The sequence below is a fragment of the Molossus molossus genome, unplaced genomic scaffold (genome assembly GCF_014108415.1).
Source record: "Molossus molossus isolate mMolMol1 unplaced genomic scaffold, mMolMol1.p scaffold_m16_p_5, whole genome shotgun sequence".
Classification (NCBI taxonomy): Eukaryota; Metazoa; Chordata; class Mammalia; order Chiroptera; family Molossidae; genus Molossus; species Molossus molossus.
The window spans coordinates 72,361,904-72,381,298 of NW_023425388.1; the positions used below are offsets into that span (position 1 = coordinate 72,361,904).

General features: G+C 36.7%; 1 protein-coding gene across 3 annotated transcripts in view; it reads left to right on the forward strand.

Annotated features, from left to right (window-relative positions):
- The window catches only part of SPICE1 (spindle and centriole associated protein 1), a 55,871-nt gene that overhangs the window by 26,319 nt on the left and 10,157 nt on the right, over positions 1–19,395 (forward strand). For all 3 annotated transcript variants that reach the window (XM_036243494.1, XM_036243496.1, XM_036243497.1), the window contains exons 7-11: positions 7,104–7,246; positions 7,453–7,590; positions 7,942–8,207; positions 9,650–9,781; positions 19,072–19,216. In XM_036243494.1, the coding sequence (XP_036099387.1) occupies positions 7,104–7,246; positions 7,453–7,590; positions 7,942–8,207; positions 9,650–9,781; positions 19,072–19,216 (824 nt within the window). The remainder of the gene's footprint in view (positions 1–7,103; positions 7,247–7,452; positions 7,591–7,941; positions 8,208–9,649; positions 9,782–19,071; positions 19,217–19,395) is intronic.

The following is a 19,395-nucleotide window of genomic DNA, read 5'->3' on the forward strand; positions in this document are numbered from 1 at the left end:
TAGGTTTTACTCATTTCTTGTTACGTTTATTCTTAAGTATCTTCTGTTTTTTTTTTGTTGTTGTTATTTTTTTTTTTTTTTTTTTATCCTCACCCGAGGATATTTTTCCATTTTTTGTACAGATAGAGTGGGAGGGAGAGAGAGGAAGGGAGAGAGAGTGAGAAACATCGACGTGAAGGGACACATCGAGTGGCTGCCACCCGCACAACCAACCAGGGCCGGGGACAAACTGCAACCGAAGTACGTGCCCTTAGCGGGAACCGAACCCGGGTCTCTCAGGACCGCAGGCCGACGCTCTAACCGCTGAGCCAAACTGGCCAGGGCTTGTTATTCTTAAATGGGGTTTTCCATTATACTTTCTGACTACTTATTGTGTATGTTTATGAAGACTGTTGATTTTAGTGTATTATCTTGATATCCTGCTACCTTATTGACTCTTGGTTGAGCAGTGATTTTCTAGGTTTTTTTTTTTTAAGTATTATATCATGTCACTTGCAGATTACATAGTTTTACTTGTTTGCTAAGTCTTATGTCTCTAGTTGACTTTGTTTTGTATACTGCAGTAGCTATGGGACAGTGTTAAATAATAGTGGAGATAGTGAACATTCTTTTGTTCCTGATCTGTGAAAATGACTCTATTGTGTCCCCTTAAGTAAGATGCTGGTTTCAATGCTGAGGTGTTTTTGTTTTTTCAAACAGTGCTAAGGAAATATTTATTCATTCCTGTTTTCTTGAATGTATTTTTTATAAATCAGGATTGAGTAATGAATTTTGTCAAGGATGTTTAAAACATGTATAGAGAGAATCATATGATTTTTCTCCTTCGATCTATTAGATACATTATATTATGAATTTCCTAATGTTGAACTATCCTTGTATTACTGAAATAAATTACACTTGGCCATGGTGTATTGTTTTTATTATTGTGGTATGTGATGTTGTTTGTTAATATATTATTTAGTATTTTTGCATTAATATTCATAAGTGATATTGTCTATAGTTTAAAAAATATAGAATATCAGATTGATATTACACTGTTATACTTTAAAAAAATTTTTTTTTATTTATTAATTTGTTTTTGTTACAGATGTTTCTCATTTTTCCCCCACTGATACCCTCCTCCCCTTCTCTCCCGCCCCATCCCCAGCTTTGTTGTCCATGTTCACTGGTCATGCATACATGCATATAAGTTCTGTGGTTTATCTCTCCTCCCCCACCCCTTCCCTCCTCTGAGGCTTGTCAGTCTGTACCCCACCTCTATGTCTCTGGGTTAATTTTGTTCAGCAGTTTGTTTAGTTCATTATATTCCACAAATAAGTGAGATCATGTGATATTTGTCTTTCTCTGCTTGGCTTGTTTTGCTTAGAATAATACTCTCCAGGTCCTTCCTTGCCATCTCAAAGGATAAGAGATCTTTCTTTCTTACAGCTGCATAGTATTCCATTGTGTACATGTACCACAGCTTTTTTATCTACTCATCTACTGATGGACACTTGGGTTGTTTCCAGATATTAGCTATTGTAAATATACACTGTTATACTTCATTTCATAAGAAGCATCTAGAAAACTTTAATTTTTAAGTACTGGAAGAGTTTATGTAGCATTGGGACTATCTGTTCTTTGAAGATTTGGTAAAATTCCCCTGTGAAACTGGTGCTTTTCTGGTGGGGAAATGCCATAATAACTTTATTTCTTCTATGGAAATGGAATTATTTAAACTTTGTATTTCTACTCAAGTCAATTTTGGTAAATTATATTTTCCTAGGAACTTATCCATTTTATTTAAGTTTATCAACATGTTGCCATAGAGGTGTGCAAATAATCTCTGTACTGCTAAAAAGTGTTTTCTGTTTCAGTACATCTCTCCCTATCATTTCTTCTGGTTCCCCCCTCCCTTTTAAAAGTAGTTAGTGATTGGGGAAAAAAAAAGTTGGGGGGGTGACATCTGTAATACTTTCAACAATACAAAATAAGTAAATAAATAAATAAATAAAGAAAAAGTAGTTAGTGGTTTGTCTACTTTGTAAAATTTTTAAAGAACCAAGCTTTTGATTTATTAATTATAGCTACTATTTTTGTGATTTTTTTCTCATCAGTTTTTGCTTTTGTCTTTATTTCCTTTCTTGTCCTTTTTTGTTTGTTTGTTTGTTTACTTTTTTCCTAGTATTTTGGGTTGGGAATTTATTTTTATTCTATTTTTTATCTTCACCCAAGGTCATTTTTGCATTTATCTTCAGATAGAGCGGGAAGGAGAGAAGGAGGAAGAGAGAGAGAGAAACATCGATGTGAGAGAGACACATCGGCTGGTTGCCACCCGCACGACCTCAAACCGCAACCAAAGTAGGTGCCCTTAGTGGGAACCGAACCCGGGACTGTTTGGTCTGTAGGCTGATGCTCTAACCGCTGAGCCAGACTGGCCAGGGCTATTCTTTTATTCTTAGTTGATAAACTTATTTAAGGTTCTGAATTTTTCTTTGATCACTGCTTTAAATGTGTAGCATATATTCTAATATATAGTGTTTATTTTAGAAATTAGGTAATTTCAGTTTATATTTTTCCCTTTTACTTAAGAGTTGTTTAATAGGTGTTTAAAAAACATTTCCAGATAGAAAAGCCCCTTCCCCCCCTTTTTGTTGTTGTTGTTGTTTGGTTTAATTATATTACATTCAGCATGTGGTTTGTAATAGTTTTACTTGTGGAACTTAATGATGTTTTCTTTATGACCTAATATATGATCAAATTTTCGAGAATGTTCTATGTGTGTGCTTGAGAAGAAGGTGTATTCTCTATTAACAAGGTATAAAATTCTAAATGTATATTTACAAGATCCACCTCATTGATTGTGTTGTTAACTTCTTCTATATCTCTATTTATTTTGACCATATCTTATATCAAGAGTGATGTATCAAAATCTCTTGCTATTTTTGTGTTTCCATTTTTCTTTGCATTTCATGTTTATGCTTCAGTCTCTTTTGAGTCACATACCTCTATCCTTATAAAGGTGATTGTTATGTTTTTTGGTACATGAATATTCATAAATATTATATCTTTATTGTGAATTATGGCTTTTAGCATTAAAAAGTGTCCTTTGTCACACTCAATGCTTTTTGGCTTCAGTTCTGCTTTGTTTGATATCAGGAATGAAACTTCTGCCTTCTTATTTCTAAATTGCCTGGTTCATACTTGCTCATCTTCTTATTTTTAGCCTTTCTGAATTATTGTGTACTAGGTGTGTCTCTTGTATTCAACATAGAATTGGGCCTTGTCTCGTTAGCCAATATGAATTTTTTTTTTTTTTTATATTGGTGAAGTGACCTGTAGCATTTATTGATCCAGTTATGTTTGATGTCATCTTTGTCATATTATTTTATAGTACTATGTTTGTTATACTATAATTACAGTTTCTTTCTCTATGTTCTTTTATTTTTTATTAAAAATATTTTTTTTCCTTTATTGATTTTTTTTGAGAGAAAGAGAGGAGGTGAGAAGGAGAGACAGAGAGAAACATCAATGAGAGAGAACATCAGTTGGCCGCCTCCTTGCATGTCCCTCAACCAGGGATTGGGCCCACAACCCGGGCATGTGTCCCGACTGGGAATCAAACTGGCGATCCCTTGGTGCATGGGTTGATGCTCAACCACTGAGCCACACTGGCTAGACATATGATCTTTTATTTTTATTTATTTCTTTTAATCCTTACCTGAGGATATTTTTCTATTTTATCTTCAGATAGGGTGGGAGGGAGAGAGAGAGAGACATTGATGTGAGAGAGGCACATCAACTGGCTGCCTCCTGCATGACCCTGACTAGGACCAAGGACGAACTGCAACCAAGGTATGTGCACTTGACCAGAATTGAACCTGTGACTCATTGGTCCGTGGGCTGATGCTCTAAATGCTGAGCCAAACTGACCAGAGTTCTCTATGTTCTTTTAAAAAATTCTTTTAGGCCCTGGCCGGTTTGGCTCAGCGGTTAGAGCGTCAGCCTGCGGTCCACAGAGACCCGGGTTCGGTTCCCGCTAAGGGCATGTACCTTGGCTGCAGTTTGTCCCTGGCCCTGGTTGGGTTGTGTGGGTGGCGGCCACTTGATGTGTCCCTTTCACATCGATGTTTCTCTCTCTTCCTCTCTCTCCTTCCCACTCTGAGTAAAAAATGGAAAAATGTCCTCGGGTGCGGATAAAAAAAAAAAAAAAATTCTTTTAGTATTTAGGAAGTTTGTAATTTTGTACTAGTTCATTTCCTATGTGCATCTATCTTTTATATAGCCTTTAGTCCCCTATTTTCTTATTTTACCTTTCACTGTCAGGTACATTGGTTTTAAGTGGTATTTTTTTACTTCTATCCATTACCTATGAAACAAATGAGTTGTTCTACTTTCCCATTTTTTCCCTTCTTTTCTCTCCATCTTCTACCCTTTTAGCTTCATTTTTTCCCCTTTTTCACAGAGCATAAAACATTTATATATTATTCTCTCATATTTTTTTAAATTTTTGTATTAATCTTAGAGCCACAATTTAAATATATTAAATGCACATTTCAGTCCTTTTATGATATTTCCCTAGTTAACTATTGGTTGGTTCTCTCAGATAAAGCTTATTACAGAATTTTTGAATATAGTATTCCCTGAGTTCTTGAAAGCTTAAAAGTTTTTCTATAGCTTTGATATTTGGACAGCTTAGCTGGGTATAAAATCTTTGGTTCATATGTTTTTTCTCCTTAACTTTCTTGAATATACTACTCCACTCTTGGTTTGAATGTTGCCTTTGAGAAGTCTGATGCTGGGATAATTTTCTTGCACTTTTGTTTAGTGACTTGATATTCAAATATATATTCATATTTTAATTTTTTAGCATTTATATTTAATTTTCTTTTATTTATATTTAATTTTTATATCCTTTATCTTTACATTTTAAATATTGCTAAGTTATGTCTTGGGGTTTATCTTTCCAGGTCAATTTTTTCTTTCTCAAAACAGCCCTTTCATATATGGATTCAGTTTTTTTTTTTTTTTAAGTTTTGGTTTATAGTTTTAAATTAGTTCTATATCACTAGTTTTCTTTTTCAGGAAATATATATATTATATATATATGTATATGTATATATATATAAATAATATTTTCTATCTTTCATTTAAAGTACTTTCTCCCTAACCATTGTTATTCTTGATCTTATTTTTAATCTTTTTGTTGTTTTCCTGTGATTCTTCGATGTTTCTTATTAAACATATATTTAACAATTCTCCATTGAACACATTATAATTTAATCTTTATTTCTGAGGTAGTTTTTCTTTTTCTTGGATTTATTTCCTGAGTTCCATCAATTCTTATTTTATTTCTTCCTGGGTTTTATTCATTTTAGGTGTTAGTTTTGGATTTTCTGATTCAAGATTGATAGAGAGCTCCAAATGTATTTCATTTTATTGAAATATATTTTATTTCATTTAAATAAAGTGTGTTATAGTTTTTGTTTGCTTGTTTTGTTGTTGTTTTTCTTTGGTAGGGGTTAATTTTCATTTGCTAAAATCTTTCAATTAAAATTTTTCTATTTCTATTCGATCAATTTTGGTAAATTCGATTTTCTTAGCAACTTATCCATTTTATTTAGATTTATCAATATATTGCCATTGTTTTGTTCTATTGCCTTTAGATGGGTATACTCAACTGCAAAGTCCGTTTTTAGTCAGATAGGGTAACACAGATTCCAGGGACTAGGTTGTGGGTAATTTTGGGGGATTCTTAAACCTACCTTAAATAGCATTATATATATTTTTTGTTATTATTTTGCATAACCTGACTCTTAAAAGTATAAACATTAGAGACAGAATGTGAGTTCATACTGGTTTGGATTTTCCCAATTTGCAAAGAAATCTCAATCCAACTTTTTCTTAGAATTTGTCCTCAGTTTAGACTTAGAGCTAGCAGCATCTTACAGAGGAATCTTTCTGATGCTTTGATAACTGACCCTCTGTTAATAGACTATACTACAGACCTTTTACTTAATATACTTTATAGCAACTAATGTTCAATGTGCTGCCTGTAGGTTGCTTGAAAGCATTCCATTAGGTTGAAGTTTGTGGAGCACTAAAGGAGACTTTGCTTTTCCTCGTTTGTTTGTTGATAAAGGTTTTATTTATTTATAGTTCATGTACCATACAGTCCACCCATTTAAAGTGTAATATTTGATGATTTTTAATATATTCACAGATTTGTGCAATCTACATTCAATTTTAAAACATTTGCATTACCTCTAAGAGAAACCTCCAACTCTTTAACAGTCAAACCCCCATTTTCTCCCAAACTCTTGAGCCCTATCTATTTATTAGTTTAGTCTATTTTCTATCTCTATAGATTTGCCAATTCTAGACATTTCATATATATTGAGTTATGCAATATGTGGTCTTTTGTGTCTGGTGTCTTTTACTTAGTAGGTTTTCAAGATTCATCCATGTTGTAGAGATATCAGTGTTTCATTCATTTTTATGGCTCCATGATATTCCACTGTGTGGATATATCATATTCATAAGCTGATGGACATTTGGGTTGTTTCTGCTTTTTTGGCCTAGTAGCTCTTTTCAGTGTCGTCCAATTGAGAAATAGTTTTATGAATGATGAAGATGATTACAGAAAAAAGCCTAGCTCTCTACTTTTCTACACTACAGTTCTTCTTCCCACTCCCTCTCCCAGCTCCCTGACACCCAGGGCAGTCTGCTCCAGTCACTTTGCTTCAGTGATGAGCAGAGACAGTGCTCTGAGAAAAGGCTTTTAGTAGAAGAGAGAAACCAAAAGGGACCAAGCCATGTACTTTCTCTAGAGAAAGAGAGAGGAGGAAGGGACCCATACCACAAAACTTCAGGAAGGGCAAATGGCCTTGCTTTAGGGGCCAATATAGCCTGGAAACTGGGAGGGAGATGCAATGATTTCTTCTAACATTAAGAAAACTGGCATTTTAGCTCTCTGGCTTCTAAGTTAAAGCAAAACATGTTTTTTTTCTCTCCTTTGATTTTGAATTATGAACAGTTCCTTTAAATCAAACATGTAAGCAATTGAATAGTGTAATGATAGCCCTTATTAATTATAATGTAGCTTGTTGTCCCATAATTTATAGGTTTCTTCACCAATTAAAGGAAGATAATTCTGAGTTAATTAATAAACTGTGGACTGATATTCAGCAGAAAATAGCAACACAGTCACAAATAACAAGCCCTCCAGAAACTCCATCATCTGCCTCTCCATCAGAGGAAAAAAAAGGTTTGTTTTTCCATTGTATTATTTCTCACAGAGTAATAGCTTGCTTTATGATGTTCTTGCTTGAACACAGTAATTTTTAAAGGAATGTTATTTGAGTTTTCACTGTCTTGGCCTAATTGAATAAAATAGTGATTGATTTGTCCATTGACATGATTTAAGCTTTTTTTTTTCACCTGAGAGACCTTCGGAAATATTCTTTATTTTAGCTGCTCTGAATGCTACCAACGCTGTCAAGAGAATCCATACCAGGCTTCATCCTGAAGAATCTGCTGAGTCTCTAGACTCGAGCTATGTTGTGGGACAAGTGCTGAACTCAAGGAAGCAAAAGCAGCTGTTGACTAAAGGTTCAGTCCCTTAATTTACAAAGATGAATTAAACATGTTACTTGATACAGCTCTCTTAATGTCTTTAGTAAATGTTTTTTCCTTTAAACTCATTCGGTTGGATTTAGAATTTGTTGAGTGGTAGCTAAGAAATGTCTCCTTTTACCCATGTAACTCTGTAGAAAAATGATTCTAGTACATTCCTTACAGATAGTGTAAACCTGGTTTCAACTGAATAGATTTTTGTGAGAAAATGGTGATAATTTCTATAAAAACCTTTTATAAATTGTGAACAATGGCCAAAGGTTTTGCTAGTAGTTTTCTAGTGTTATTTTCCTGATCTTAAAATAGAATGATTTCTGTCATTATCAGTGAAAAGAAAACCGGAGTTGCGGGCTTCTTCTAAGCAGAAGAAAAACATGTTATCCTCCAGCACAGCCTCCACAGACTTATCAGGTAGCAACAATCCCAGCCTGGATGTCCTCAAACACATGATGCATGAAGTGGAACACGAAATGGAAGAGTATGAACGGTCGACAGGACGCGAGGTCAAGGAACCGCATAGCAGTCAGGGTCTTACAGGCTTCACCCTGTCGCTGGTGAGCTCTCTCTGTCGCCTGGTTCGGTACCTTAAAGAGGTAAGAGCATGAGGTTACTAGAGTCTTCTCATCAGAGTGCTGGTGGGACAGTGTGGGTTTTTCCTTCTATGCTTAATTGGTTGCATCTTCTAAATAAAGTATAGTGGAGTTTGGATAGCTTTGTTTAAAATACCTCAGTTTTAGATTATCTACAGTGAAGGTTTATCCTCTTGATTTCCCACTTCATGCTGATTCATGTATCATCTAGCATGCTGATACGTGGTCAGGTAAATGCTGTTGATTTTACTATGAGCCTTAGTGGACTCGAATTAGGAAAGTAAATCCACTATAAATAAAGTGTCTTGTGCTAATATTGAGCTTTACTGTTTGGCAGTTATAGAGTAAATAGAACTACGAAATGTATCTTCATTCTACTGCTTTCCTTTGCTTCCTACTCCCACTAATTTAGTTCAGTCTGGAAAGTAGCATGCCTGTTATCTGTGGACAAAGACTGGGAAAATTCCTCAGGTTATCTGCATGACTGGCAACTTGGGCTTGGCTTCAGCATCTTAGTGGTAGATATTTTATTGTTGTGAAATAACTGATAAGACAAGCAAGCAAGAATTGTTTCTTTAATTCATTTGTGAATAATAATCAGTCCTCAGAATGCAATGGAATTAGAGTTGGCTGTGTAGTCCATCTTTTAAAAACACCTATTTAAACTGTTTTTATGTATTTAAATTTGCCAAACATAAAATATAAAAATATTTGAGGACATTTATTAAAGTTGATTTGCCTCTCTTATTCAGAGATTTCAATTTCTTTGGAACTGTCTTCATAAAATTGCCTTTTTAGTGAAAGATACATTGTAGTGTCAGATTTATGAAAGTCTTAACATTCTTCCACCCTCAAGTCAAGAATTTCTAGGAGTGTACTTTTGGTTCTGAAAGTATTACAGGCTTAGAAGCATATACTTTTTAGCTAATCACTTGCTTTACAAAGCTCAACCATTTAAACCTGTTGTCATTTATTTTAAATTATATTTTAACAGACTTAATTTTCAAATCGGTGATATAGTCACATGCTATGAAATTCAAAGACACAGAAGGGTATATGATGAAAAATCTAATTCCCACCCCTAACTTCCATCTAACCTGTTTGCTTCCTTGAAGCCAACTGTCATTACCAGACACCAGTGTATTCTTTTAGAGATGGTGTACATATATTCAAGCAATAGGTATATATGCTTTCCTCTACACAACTGTAGTTATTTCTATAAACCATTCTGTTTATCGTGTTCTATTTAAAGAAGGGAAGAGGATAAAACAGCACATTTTAATTAAATATAAACCTTTTAATAAAAATATTTTACTCTCATTACTGTCACATAATATATACTTTGTAAGTATTCTCTTCTTTGACAACTTTGAGTAGAAACTTATAGTTTTCAACATGTGATACTATTGATGGGAGTTTATTTGATTTTTTTTTTTTTTTGGTAGAGTGAGCTTCAGCTACGTAAAGAGGTAGAGACAAGGCAGAAATTGGAACAGGTATTAGTTGATCATCGAGAGCTCATTGATGCCCTGACAGCTGAAATTCTACTTCTTAGAGAAGAAAATACTGCTACTCAGGTACTCAGATGAGATCCCAAACTTTTCTGTGTTTAGTAGTATAAAACATTTTTAAGACTGTATGAGATTGCTCCTAGTTGCCTTTGGTTTAGTTGTGCCAATGTGATTACTTATACTTCTTTATTATCATTAATGGTAGTTTTTATTGAACATTTATTGTATTGGAGGTACTATCATAGAAACTTGAACTAAAAGTAGTATATAGAATAAGTCTACTGTCTTAAAAAAACTTATTAAATATTGAGGAAGACAGAACCTACATTTAAATGATAATTACCAATATTATAGTAGTTTATTCAAAATATATATAGCTTTTTTATCCTTACCTGAGGAATTTTTTTTTCCATTTTTGTTCAGAGAGAGTGGGAAGGAGAGAGAGGATGACAGAGAAAGAGAGAGAGAGAGAGAGAAACATCGATGTGAATGGGATACATCGAGTGGCTGCCTCCCACACGACCCCAGCCAGGGCTGGGGATGAATTGCAACCGAGGTATGTGCCCTTTGCAAGAATCAAACCCGTGACTTGTTGGTCCATGGGCCGATGCTCTAACTGCTGAGCCAAACTGGCCAGGGCAGTTTATTCAAAATATTTAATAGTGTTATGAGAGCTACTTTTAATTTTAAAACAGTAGAGGATACCATTTGAGGAACCCTCATGCAATCATATGTCATTTAAGTTGTTTATAGCAACTTCATATTTATTAGATGGCTCCTCTTTGCCACTAGTCTGGTTAATCACTTCATTTTTAAAAGACTTACATAGAGAGTTGAGATATACTCCCAGCAACAGAGGCTGGGGAGCAGATCCATCCCCAGGCAACAGAAGCACAGACCAGCAGCTGAGACCCATCCCCAAAACTATAGCAAAAGCTGAGCAGGAGTTGAACCCCACAGGGCAGCAGCACTCCCCAGCCACCAGCTGTGGGACCTGGGGCTCCACAGAGGCCTGTGCGGTCCAGCAGCTCACAAGAGTAGTGGGAAGCCGGAGCCTGAGAGGGACTGGTGCGATCCAGCTGCCCGCTTGCCGGATCTGCAGGGTGTGGGGGCACCAGGGAGGCCACTGCAACCCAGTAGCCCACAAGAGCAGTGGGAAGCTGGAGCCCGAGAGGGATTGGTGCGATCCAGCTGCCTGCCCAAGGGGCCTGCAGGGTGCGGGGGCACCAGAGAGGCCTGTGCGACCCAACAGGGACTGTGTGATGCAGTTACCCACAGGACCTACAGGGTGCTGAGGCACCAGAGAGGCCTGTGCGACTCAGCGGGGACTGTGTAATATAGTTACCTGTGGGACCTGCAGGGTGTTGAAACACCAGAGAGGCCTGTGTGACCCAGCAAGGACTGTGTGATCCAGCAGCCAATAAGATAGGCATAGAGCTGGGTCCCTGAAGTGACTGTGCCATCCACTTACCTGTGGGACCTGCAGGGTGCAGGGGCATCAGAGAGGCCTGTGTGACCCAGCTGCATACAAGATAGGTGTAGAGGATGTGCAAATGGAGGCAGAGTGAATGAAAGCTACCCAGACTATCTCCCAGGATGAAAATGGGAATTACAACTAAATGAAGACAAATCCTTGGAAAAAAGCAACAGAGAAGCAGCAGGACAGGACCATATAACCAGGAACACTGGTAGGATCTGCAGAGGCGTGAGAGAGTGGCAGGCTGGGAGCCCACAGACAGCAGTAGTGTTTGCTGTGAGCAGCGCCATTGGGGAATAGACCAAGCCACTCCACAGCACAGAGAGCCAGGACAGAGCGATAAAATAGACACAGCCACTCACCTGGGGTTATGGCAGAGGAAGGGCAGATTGGGCTGTAACTCTGTGAGGACAACCAGGATTTGGAGGGCACTCAGAGGTTTTGCTGAGTTGTGGCCAGTGTGCTCCCTCCCAGAGCTGTGGGGAAAAGCAGCAGACCCCCCACCCCAGGAGATTCAGCCTATCCCAGGTGAGGCAAAGAAATGAAAATTGAGGCTGAATAGCAACCAGCATCTACCCCACCCTCTGGAAATCGTCTTATGCAGAACACCAGGGCTACATTCCAAGGCACTGAGTAACTGAGACTACTAGCCTCCAGGAAAAAGCTAGAGGATAACTGAACCTTTCCTGGGCTTGCAAATCTACCCAAGAAAGTAAGACTTGAAAGTGGAGTTTAATGTGGGCCCACCTAGGCTCATCCAAACTCGGTAGACAGGGTAGAGAAAATCAACCAATCAGAAAACCAAAAGGAAAAACAATGAAAAAACAGGAAGACAGCTTAAGAGAACTGTGGAACAACTGGAAATGTCATAACATTCGCATCATAGGAGTCCCCAAAGAGGAAGAAAATGGGCAAGGGTTAGAGAATATATTTGAAGAAATAGTGACAGAAAACTTTCCTAACTTGGTGAAGGAAGAAGGCATTCAAGTTCAAGAAGCACAGAGAGCCCCAAGTAAGAAGAACCCAAACAGGCCTACACCAAGAGACATAGTAATTAAAATGCCAAATATTAAAGACGAAGAGAGAATCCTAAAGGCAGCAAAAGATAAGCAACAGGTTACCTACAAAGGAAACCCCACAAGGCTCTCAGCTGACTTCTCAACAGAAACACTACAGGCCAGAAAGGAATGGCGTGAGGTAATCAAGGTCATGAAAAACAAGGATCTGAATCCAAGACTACTCTATCCAACAAGACTGTCATTCAAAATAGAAGGTCAAATAAAGAGCTTCCCAGACCAAAAAAGGCTAAGGGAATACATTAGCACCAAACCAGCACTGCAAGATATGCTAAAAGGACTGTTGTAATTAATAGAAGAAATAAGAAAAATAGAACCACACTAAACAAAAATGGCAATAAATAAGTACATATCAATTATCACCTTAAATGTGAATGGTTTGAATGCTCCGATGAAAAGACACTTAGTAGCTGAATGGATAAGAAAGCATGGCTCACATGTTGTTTATAAGAGACCCACCTCACAACAAAAGACTCACATAGGTTGAAAGTGAAGGGATGGGAAAAAATCTTTCAAGAAAATGGAAAGGAAAAAAAAGCTGGGGTAGCAGTACTCATATTGATAAAGTAGATTTCCAAGGGAAGACCATAACTAGAGACAAAGAAGGTCACTACAAAATATTGAAAGGATCTATCCAACAGGAAGATATAACCTTGGTAAACATATATGCACCCAATATAGGAGCACCAACATATATTAAAAATCTTTTGGAGGACTTCAAAAGAGAAATCAACAGCAATACAATCATATTAGGGCACTTCAACACCCTGCTGACATCACTGAATAGATCATCTAGACAAAAAATTAACAAGAAAACACAGACTCTAAATGAAGTGCTAGATCAAATGGATTTAATAGATATCTACAGAGAATTACACCCTAAAACTGCAGAATTCACATTCTTCTTAAGTGCACATGGGACATTCTGAAAGTTGGACCACATGTTAGGGCACAAACTAAATCTCTACAAATTCAAGAAGATTGAAATCATATCAAGCATATTCTCAGACCACAATGGCATGAAACTAGAAATCAATTGCTATAAGAACATGCAAAGACATTTGAACACATGGATGCTAAATAGCATGTTATTGAACAATGAATGGATTACCATGGAGGTCAAGGAAGAAATAAAAAACTTCCTGGAAACCAATGAAAATGAAGACACAACAGCACAACATCTATGGGATGCAGCAAAAGCAGTTCTGAGAGGGAAGTTCATACCACTACTATAGCTACCTCAAGAAGCAAGAAAAATTTCTAACTGACTATCTAGCCTCACAGGTTAAAGAACTAGAAAGCAAACAAAAAGAAAACCCAAGAGCAAGTAGAAGTAAGGAAATAGTAAAGATCAGAGCAGAAATAAATGACATGGAGACCAAAAAAACAATTCAAAGGATCAATGAGACAAAGAGCTAGTTCTTTGAAAAGATAAACAAGAATGATGGACCCTTAGCTAGATTCACCAAGAAACAAAGAGAGAGAATTCAAATACACAAAATCAGAAATGAAAGAGGAGAAATAATAACTGACACCACAGAAATACAAAGGATTGTTAACAAATATTATGAACAATTATACGGCAACAAATTCAATAATCTAAGTGAAATGGACAAATTCCTAGAAACACATAGTCTTCAAAAACTGAACCAGGAAGAGATAGAAAACTTGAACAGATCAATAACAAAAAAAGTTATTGAAGATGTAATAGACTCTCCCAGCAAACAAAAGCTCAAGCCCGACGCCTTCATGGGGGAATTTTGCCGAACATTCAAAGAAGAACTAACACCCATTCTTCTCAAACTATTTCAAAAAATTCAAAAAGAAGGAAGACTTCCAAACTCGTTTTATGAAGTCAGCATAATTCTAATTCCAAAACCAGAAAAAGACACTACAAAGAAAGAAAACTACAGATCAGTATCCCTGATGAACATAGATGCCAGATTCCTGAACAATATACTAGTAAATCGAATCCAGCAATACATCAAAAAAATTATTCATCATGACCAAGTGGGATTCATCCCAGGGATGCTAGGCTGGTACGATATTCACAAATCAATAAATGTGATACACCACATAAACAAAATGGAAGATAAAAATTATATGATCATATCAATAGACACTAAAATAGCATTCGACAAAATCCAGCATCCATTTCTGATAAAAACGCTCAGCAATGTGGGAATAGAGGAATCATATCTTGACATAATAAAGGCCATATATGAAAGACCTACAGCCAACATCATACTCAATGGGCAAAAACTAAAAGCATTTTCCTTAAGAACAGGAACAAGACAAGGTTGCCCACTTTTTGCCAATCTTATTTAACATAGTACTGGAAGTCTTAGCCACAGCAATCAGACAGGAAGAAAAAATAAACGTTATCCAAATTTGAAAGGAGGAAGTGAAACTGTCATTCGCAGATGACATAATATTATACGTAGAAAACTCCAAAGACTCAAACAGAAATCTACTAGACTTAATAAATGAATTTGGCAAAGTAGCAGGACACAAAATTAACATCAAGAAATCGATAGCATTCTTATACACCAATGATGAACTCACAGAAAGAGAAACTAATAAAAACAATCCCATTGACCATCGCAGCAAAAAAATTAAGATATGTAGGAATAAACTTAACCAAAGAAATAAAGGACCTATTCGTAGAAAACTACAGGTCATTGAAAAAAGAAATAGAGGAAGATATCAAAAAGTGGAAGCACATATCCTGTTCATGGATTGGAAGAATTAACATCATTAAAATGTCCATACTACCCAAAGCAATCTATAGATTCACTGCAATCCCCATAAAATACCAACGGCATACTTCACAGAATTAGAACAAATACTTCAGAAGTTCATATGGAACCAAAAAAGACCTCGAATAGCCACAGCAATCTTGAAAAAGAAGAACAAAGTTGGAGGGATCACCTTATCAGATTTCAGGTTATACTACAAAGCCACTCTAACCAAAACAGCCTGGTACTCGCACACGAACAGGCAGATAGATCAATGGAAGAGAATAGAGAACCCAGAAATGGACCCAAGACAATATGCTCAATTAATATTTGACAAAGGGGGCAAGAGCATACAATGGAGTAAAGCCAGCCTCTTTAATAAATGGTGTTGGGAAAATTGGACAGCTACATGCAAAAAATGAAACTAGACCATCAACTTACACCCTACACAAGAATAAACTCAAAATGGATAAAAGATTTAAATGTGACTCATGAACCCATAAAAATCCTAGAAGAAATTGTAGGCAACAAAATTTCATACATCATATGCAGCAGAATTTTCACTGATACATCACCTAAGGCAACAGAAACAGGAGAAAATGAACACTTGGGACTACATCAAACTGAAAAGCTTCTTCACAGCAAAAGAAACAATCACCAAAATGGAAAGGCAACCCACTGTATGGGAGAAGATCATTTCCAATGATACATCAGATAAGTTGTTAATTTCCAATATATATAGAGTGTCATACAGCTCAACAAAAGAAAGACAAAGTACCCAATTAAAAAATGGGCAGAGGAACTAAATAGATACCTCTCCAAACAGGACATACAAATGGCTAAGAAACGTATGAAGAAATGTTCAACATCACTATTCATCAGAGAGATGCAAATTAAAACAACAATGAGGTATCACCTCACACCTGTCAGAATGCCCACCATCAACAAATCAAACAACAAGTGTTAGCGAGGTTGTGGAGAAAAGGGGACTCTAGTGCGCTGCTGGTGGGAATGCAGACTGGTGCAGCCACTATGGAAAACAATATGGTGTTACCTCAAAAAATTAAAAATTGAACTTTCATTTGACCCAGCGATCCCACTTCTAGGAATATACCCTAAGAAGCCTGAAATACCAATCAGAAAGAATATATGTACCCTCATGTTTGTAGCAGCACTATTTACAATAGCTATGATCTGGAAACAGCCCAAATGTCCATCAGTAGATGACTGGATAAAAAAGCAGTGGCACATATACACAATGGAGTACTATGCAGCTGTAGGAAAGAAAGATCTCTTATCCTTTGAGATTACATGTAGGGACCTGGAGAGTATTATTCTAAGCAAAACAAGCCAAGGAAAGAAAGACAAATATCATATGTTCTCACTTATTTGTGGAATATAATGAACATAACAGTCTGAGGAATGGGGTAGTCCCAGAGACGTGAAAGTTGGGTACAGACTGACAATCCCCAGAAGAGGGGGTGGGAGGGGAGATATAAACCACAGAACTTATATGCATGTATGCATGAACAATGGACATGGACAACAAAGTGGGGACAGGGCGATGAGGGGTGCACGGGGGTATCAGTTGGGGAAAAAGGAGAAACATGTAACAAAAATAAATAAATTAATTAATTAAAAAAAATGACTTACATAGTATTTGTTCAAAACCTTCTTGATGCTCTCTGGATATTGCTGTAGTTGCATTTACCAAATTGTGTTACACATACATGTGCACTTACCTAACTGTGAGCTGTTTGAGGACAGACATTTTTCTTCATCTGTTTGTTCTCAAATGGCGGTTACTACAACTTTGTTTATCAGCCAAAGGACATTAGGAAAGCAATAATTGGTAGACAAGTTGTGTTTGTGTAAATGGACAGTAGATATAAATCATGTATTATTTTTTATTGATCTATAATTCACACACCATTTAATCCAGCCTTTCAAAGTGTACAATTTGGTGGGTTTTAGTATATTTACAAAGTTGTGTACCAGCACAATTATCTAATTCCAGAACATTTTTATCACCCTAGTGAGAAACCCCAGTAGCAGTCACCCCCAGTAGCAGTCACCCTCTGTTCTGTCCTCCGCCTAGTCCCTGGAAACCACAGATCTATTTTATGTTTGTATAGATTTGCCTAAATGGGGTATTTCATATAAATAGAATCATGCAATATGTAGCCTTTGTTTCTGACTTATTTCACTTAGCATAATGTTTTCAAGGTTGAAGCATGTATCAGTATTTCATTTCTTTTTATCACCTAATAGTATTCTTTTAAAAAAATTTCTCACTGGAGGATATGTTTTAATTCATTTCAGAGAGAGAGGAAGGAAGAGAGAGAGAAACATCAGTATGAGAGAAAATTGATTGGTTGCATCTCTTATGTGCCCTGACCAGAGATTGAACCCACATATGTGGGTATGTGCCCTGACTGGGAATCAAACCTGTGACCTTCACATGTGTGAGATGACACTCCAACCAACAGCCAAACCGACCAGTACCAATAATATTCTATTCTGTGGTGGTACCGTATTTTGCTTATCCATCCTTCAGTTGATGGACATTTGAATTGTTTCCACTTTTTGTGTATTATGAATAATTTTGCTATGAACATTCATGTACAAGTATTCTAGTGAATGTATGTTTTCAACTCTTCTGGGAAGATGAGCAGTTTTAAAATGTCATTTGTTCAACACACTTTTATTGAACACCTGCTATGGGCCTGGCACTGTTCTAGGTACGAGAAATACAGTAGTGAACAAAAAAGAAATTTTTGCCCTCATGGAACTTATGTCCTAAATAAATCTTAAAAAAGAAGCAAAAGTGAAGTATATTGTAAGTTAAATGGTGATGGTGATACGTACTATACAGATAAATAAAGCAGGTAGGAGGCATAGGGAGTGCCTCAGATGGGAAGTTGTAAATGGGATGGACCATGCCTGCCTAAGGAGGTGACATTTGAGCAAAAGCCTGAAGGAGGTGAGGGAGCGAGCATGCTGATAGCTGAGAGATGAGCTGACGAGCAGAGTAACAGCAGCTGCAAAGGTCTTGAGGTAGGAGTGTGGCCGAAGCTCAGAAACATCAAGGAGACCAGTGTGGCAGGAGTAGAATGTGGGAAAGAGAGAGTAGTAGGAGAGAAGAGCAGAGAAGCCTGGTCATGTGGGGCTTTGAGGCTGGGTAAGGACTTGAGCTGTTAGGCTGAGTGAGATGGGAGACCACTCAATTCAGGTGAGACATGGCAGTGTGGTCTACATTGGAAGTAGAAGAGGTTGTGAACAGTGACCAAATTCTGAATATATTTTGAAGGCAACCAGTAGGATTTGCTGATGGCTTGGATATGGGAGAAGATTTCAGGGTGATTCCAAAGGTTTGGACTGGGCAATCAGAAGGTGGAGTTGTTATTGATGAGGCAGGTATGTTCAGGAGGAGTTTGGTTTTGTACATTTTAAGTTTGAGAAGCCTGTGTCAGTTCTAAATGGAGATGTTGAGCAGGCCATTGGATAAATAAGTGTGGAATTTGGGAAAAATTTAGACTGTCATGAAAATGTTTAGTATACTTCATTCAGTTGAACTACTAATAATATTTCTGATCACATTTGATTTTTATCAAGTACCTGTACATCTTGGAGAGATGTGTGTGTGTATGTGTATTCTCTTAACATTATTTTATATACATGACTATAATTTTTATCACTTTAAATGCCTGTGTAGTATTTTATTGAGTTTCCCCCATCTGATATAACTGTCTCTTGGGGTAGCTTGAGAGTCAGTCAATATCATCTGTATAAAAGGTTCTGTAAGTTGAAAGCCCTATAAAAAGGTTAATTCTTACTGTTGTAGCAGTGTATTTATTAATAATATTCCATGATTTATTTAACAATTCTTCTATCATGGGATTTGAACAATATTTATAATTATGTATTATTCTTATGAATGTATTGTTAGTAGTTGAATGAAAGAAATTCCTAGAGTATTTAAAATAATGATACAGGAATACAGATCTAGGTGATAATTTGATGTCTGATATGCTAATGATGTTATTTCATTCTTTTTTTCTCTAGGCGAGACTTCAGCAGTATATGGTCACAACAGATGAGCAACTTATATCACTCACACATGCCATTAAGAGCTGTCCTGTGATAAATAACAACAAAGAAAGTCTGACAACAGAAAAGAGAGCCAATAGTAGAATTATGGACAATCCAGGCGAGTGGGTCTTATTATCCCAGATTGGCATTAAAATACTTGAGCAAACAAAACTGAACTTACGTGGGGTTATTGACTGTTTATGCATATACAGCATTGTCACTACTATAATTGCTGCTAATTATTATTGGATACTTGCTGTGTGCCAGATACTTTTAAAGTGTTTGACATATATTATC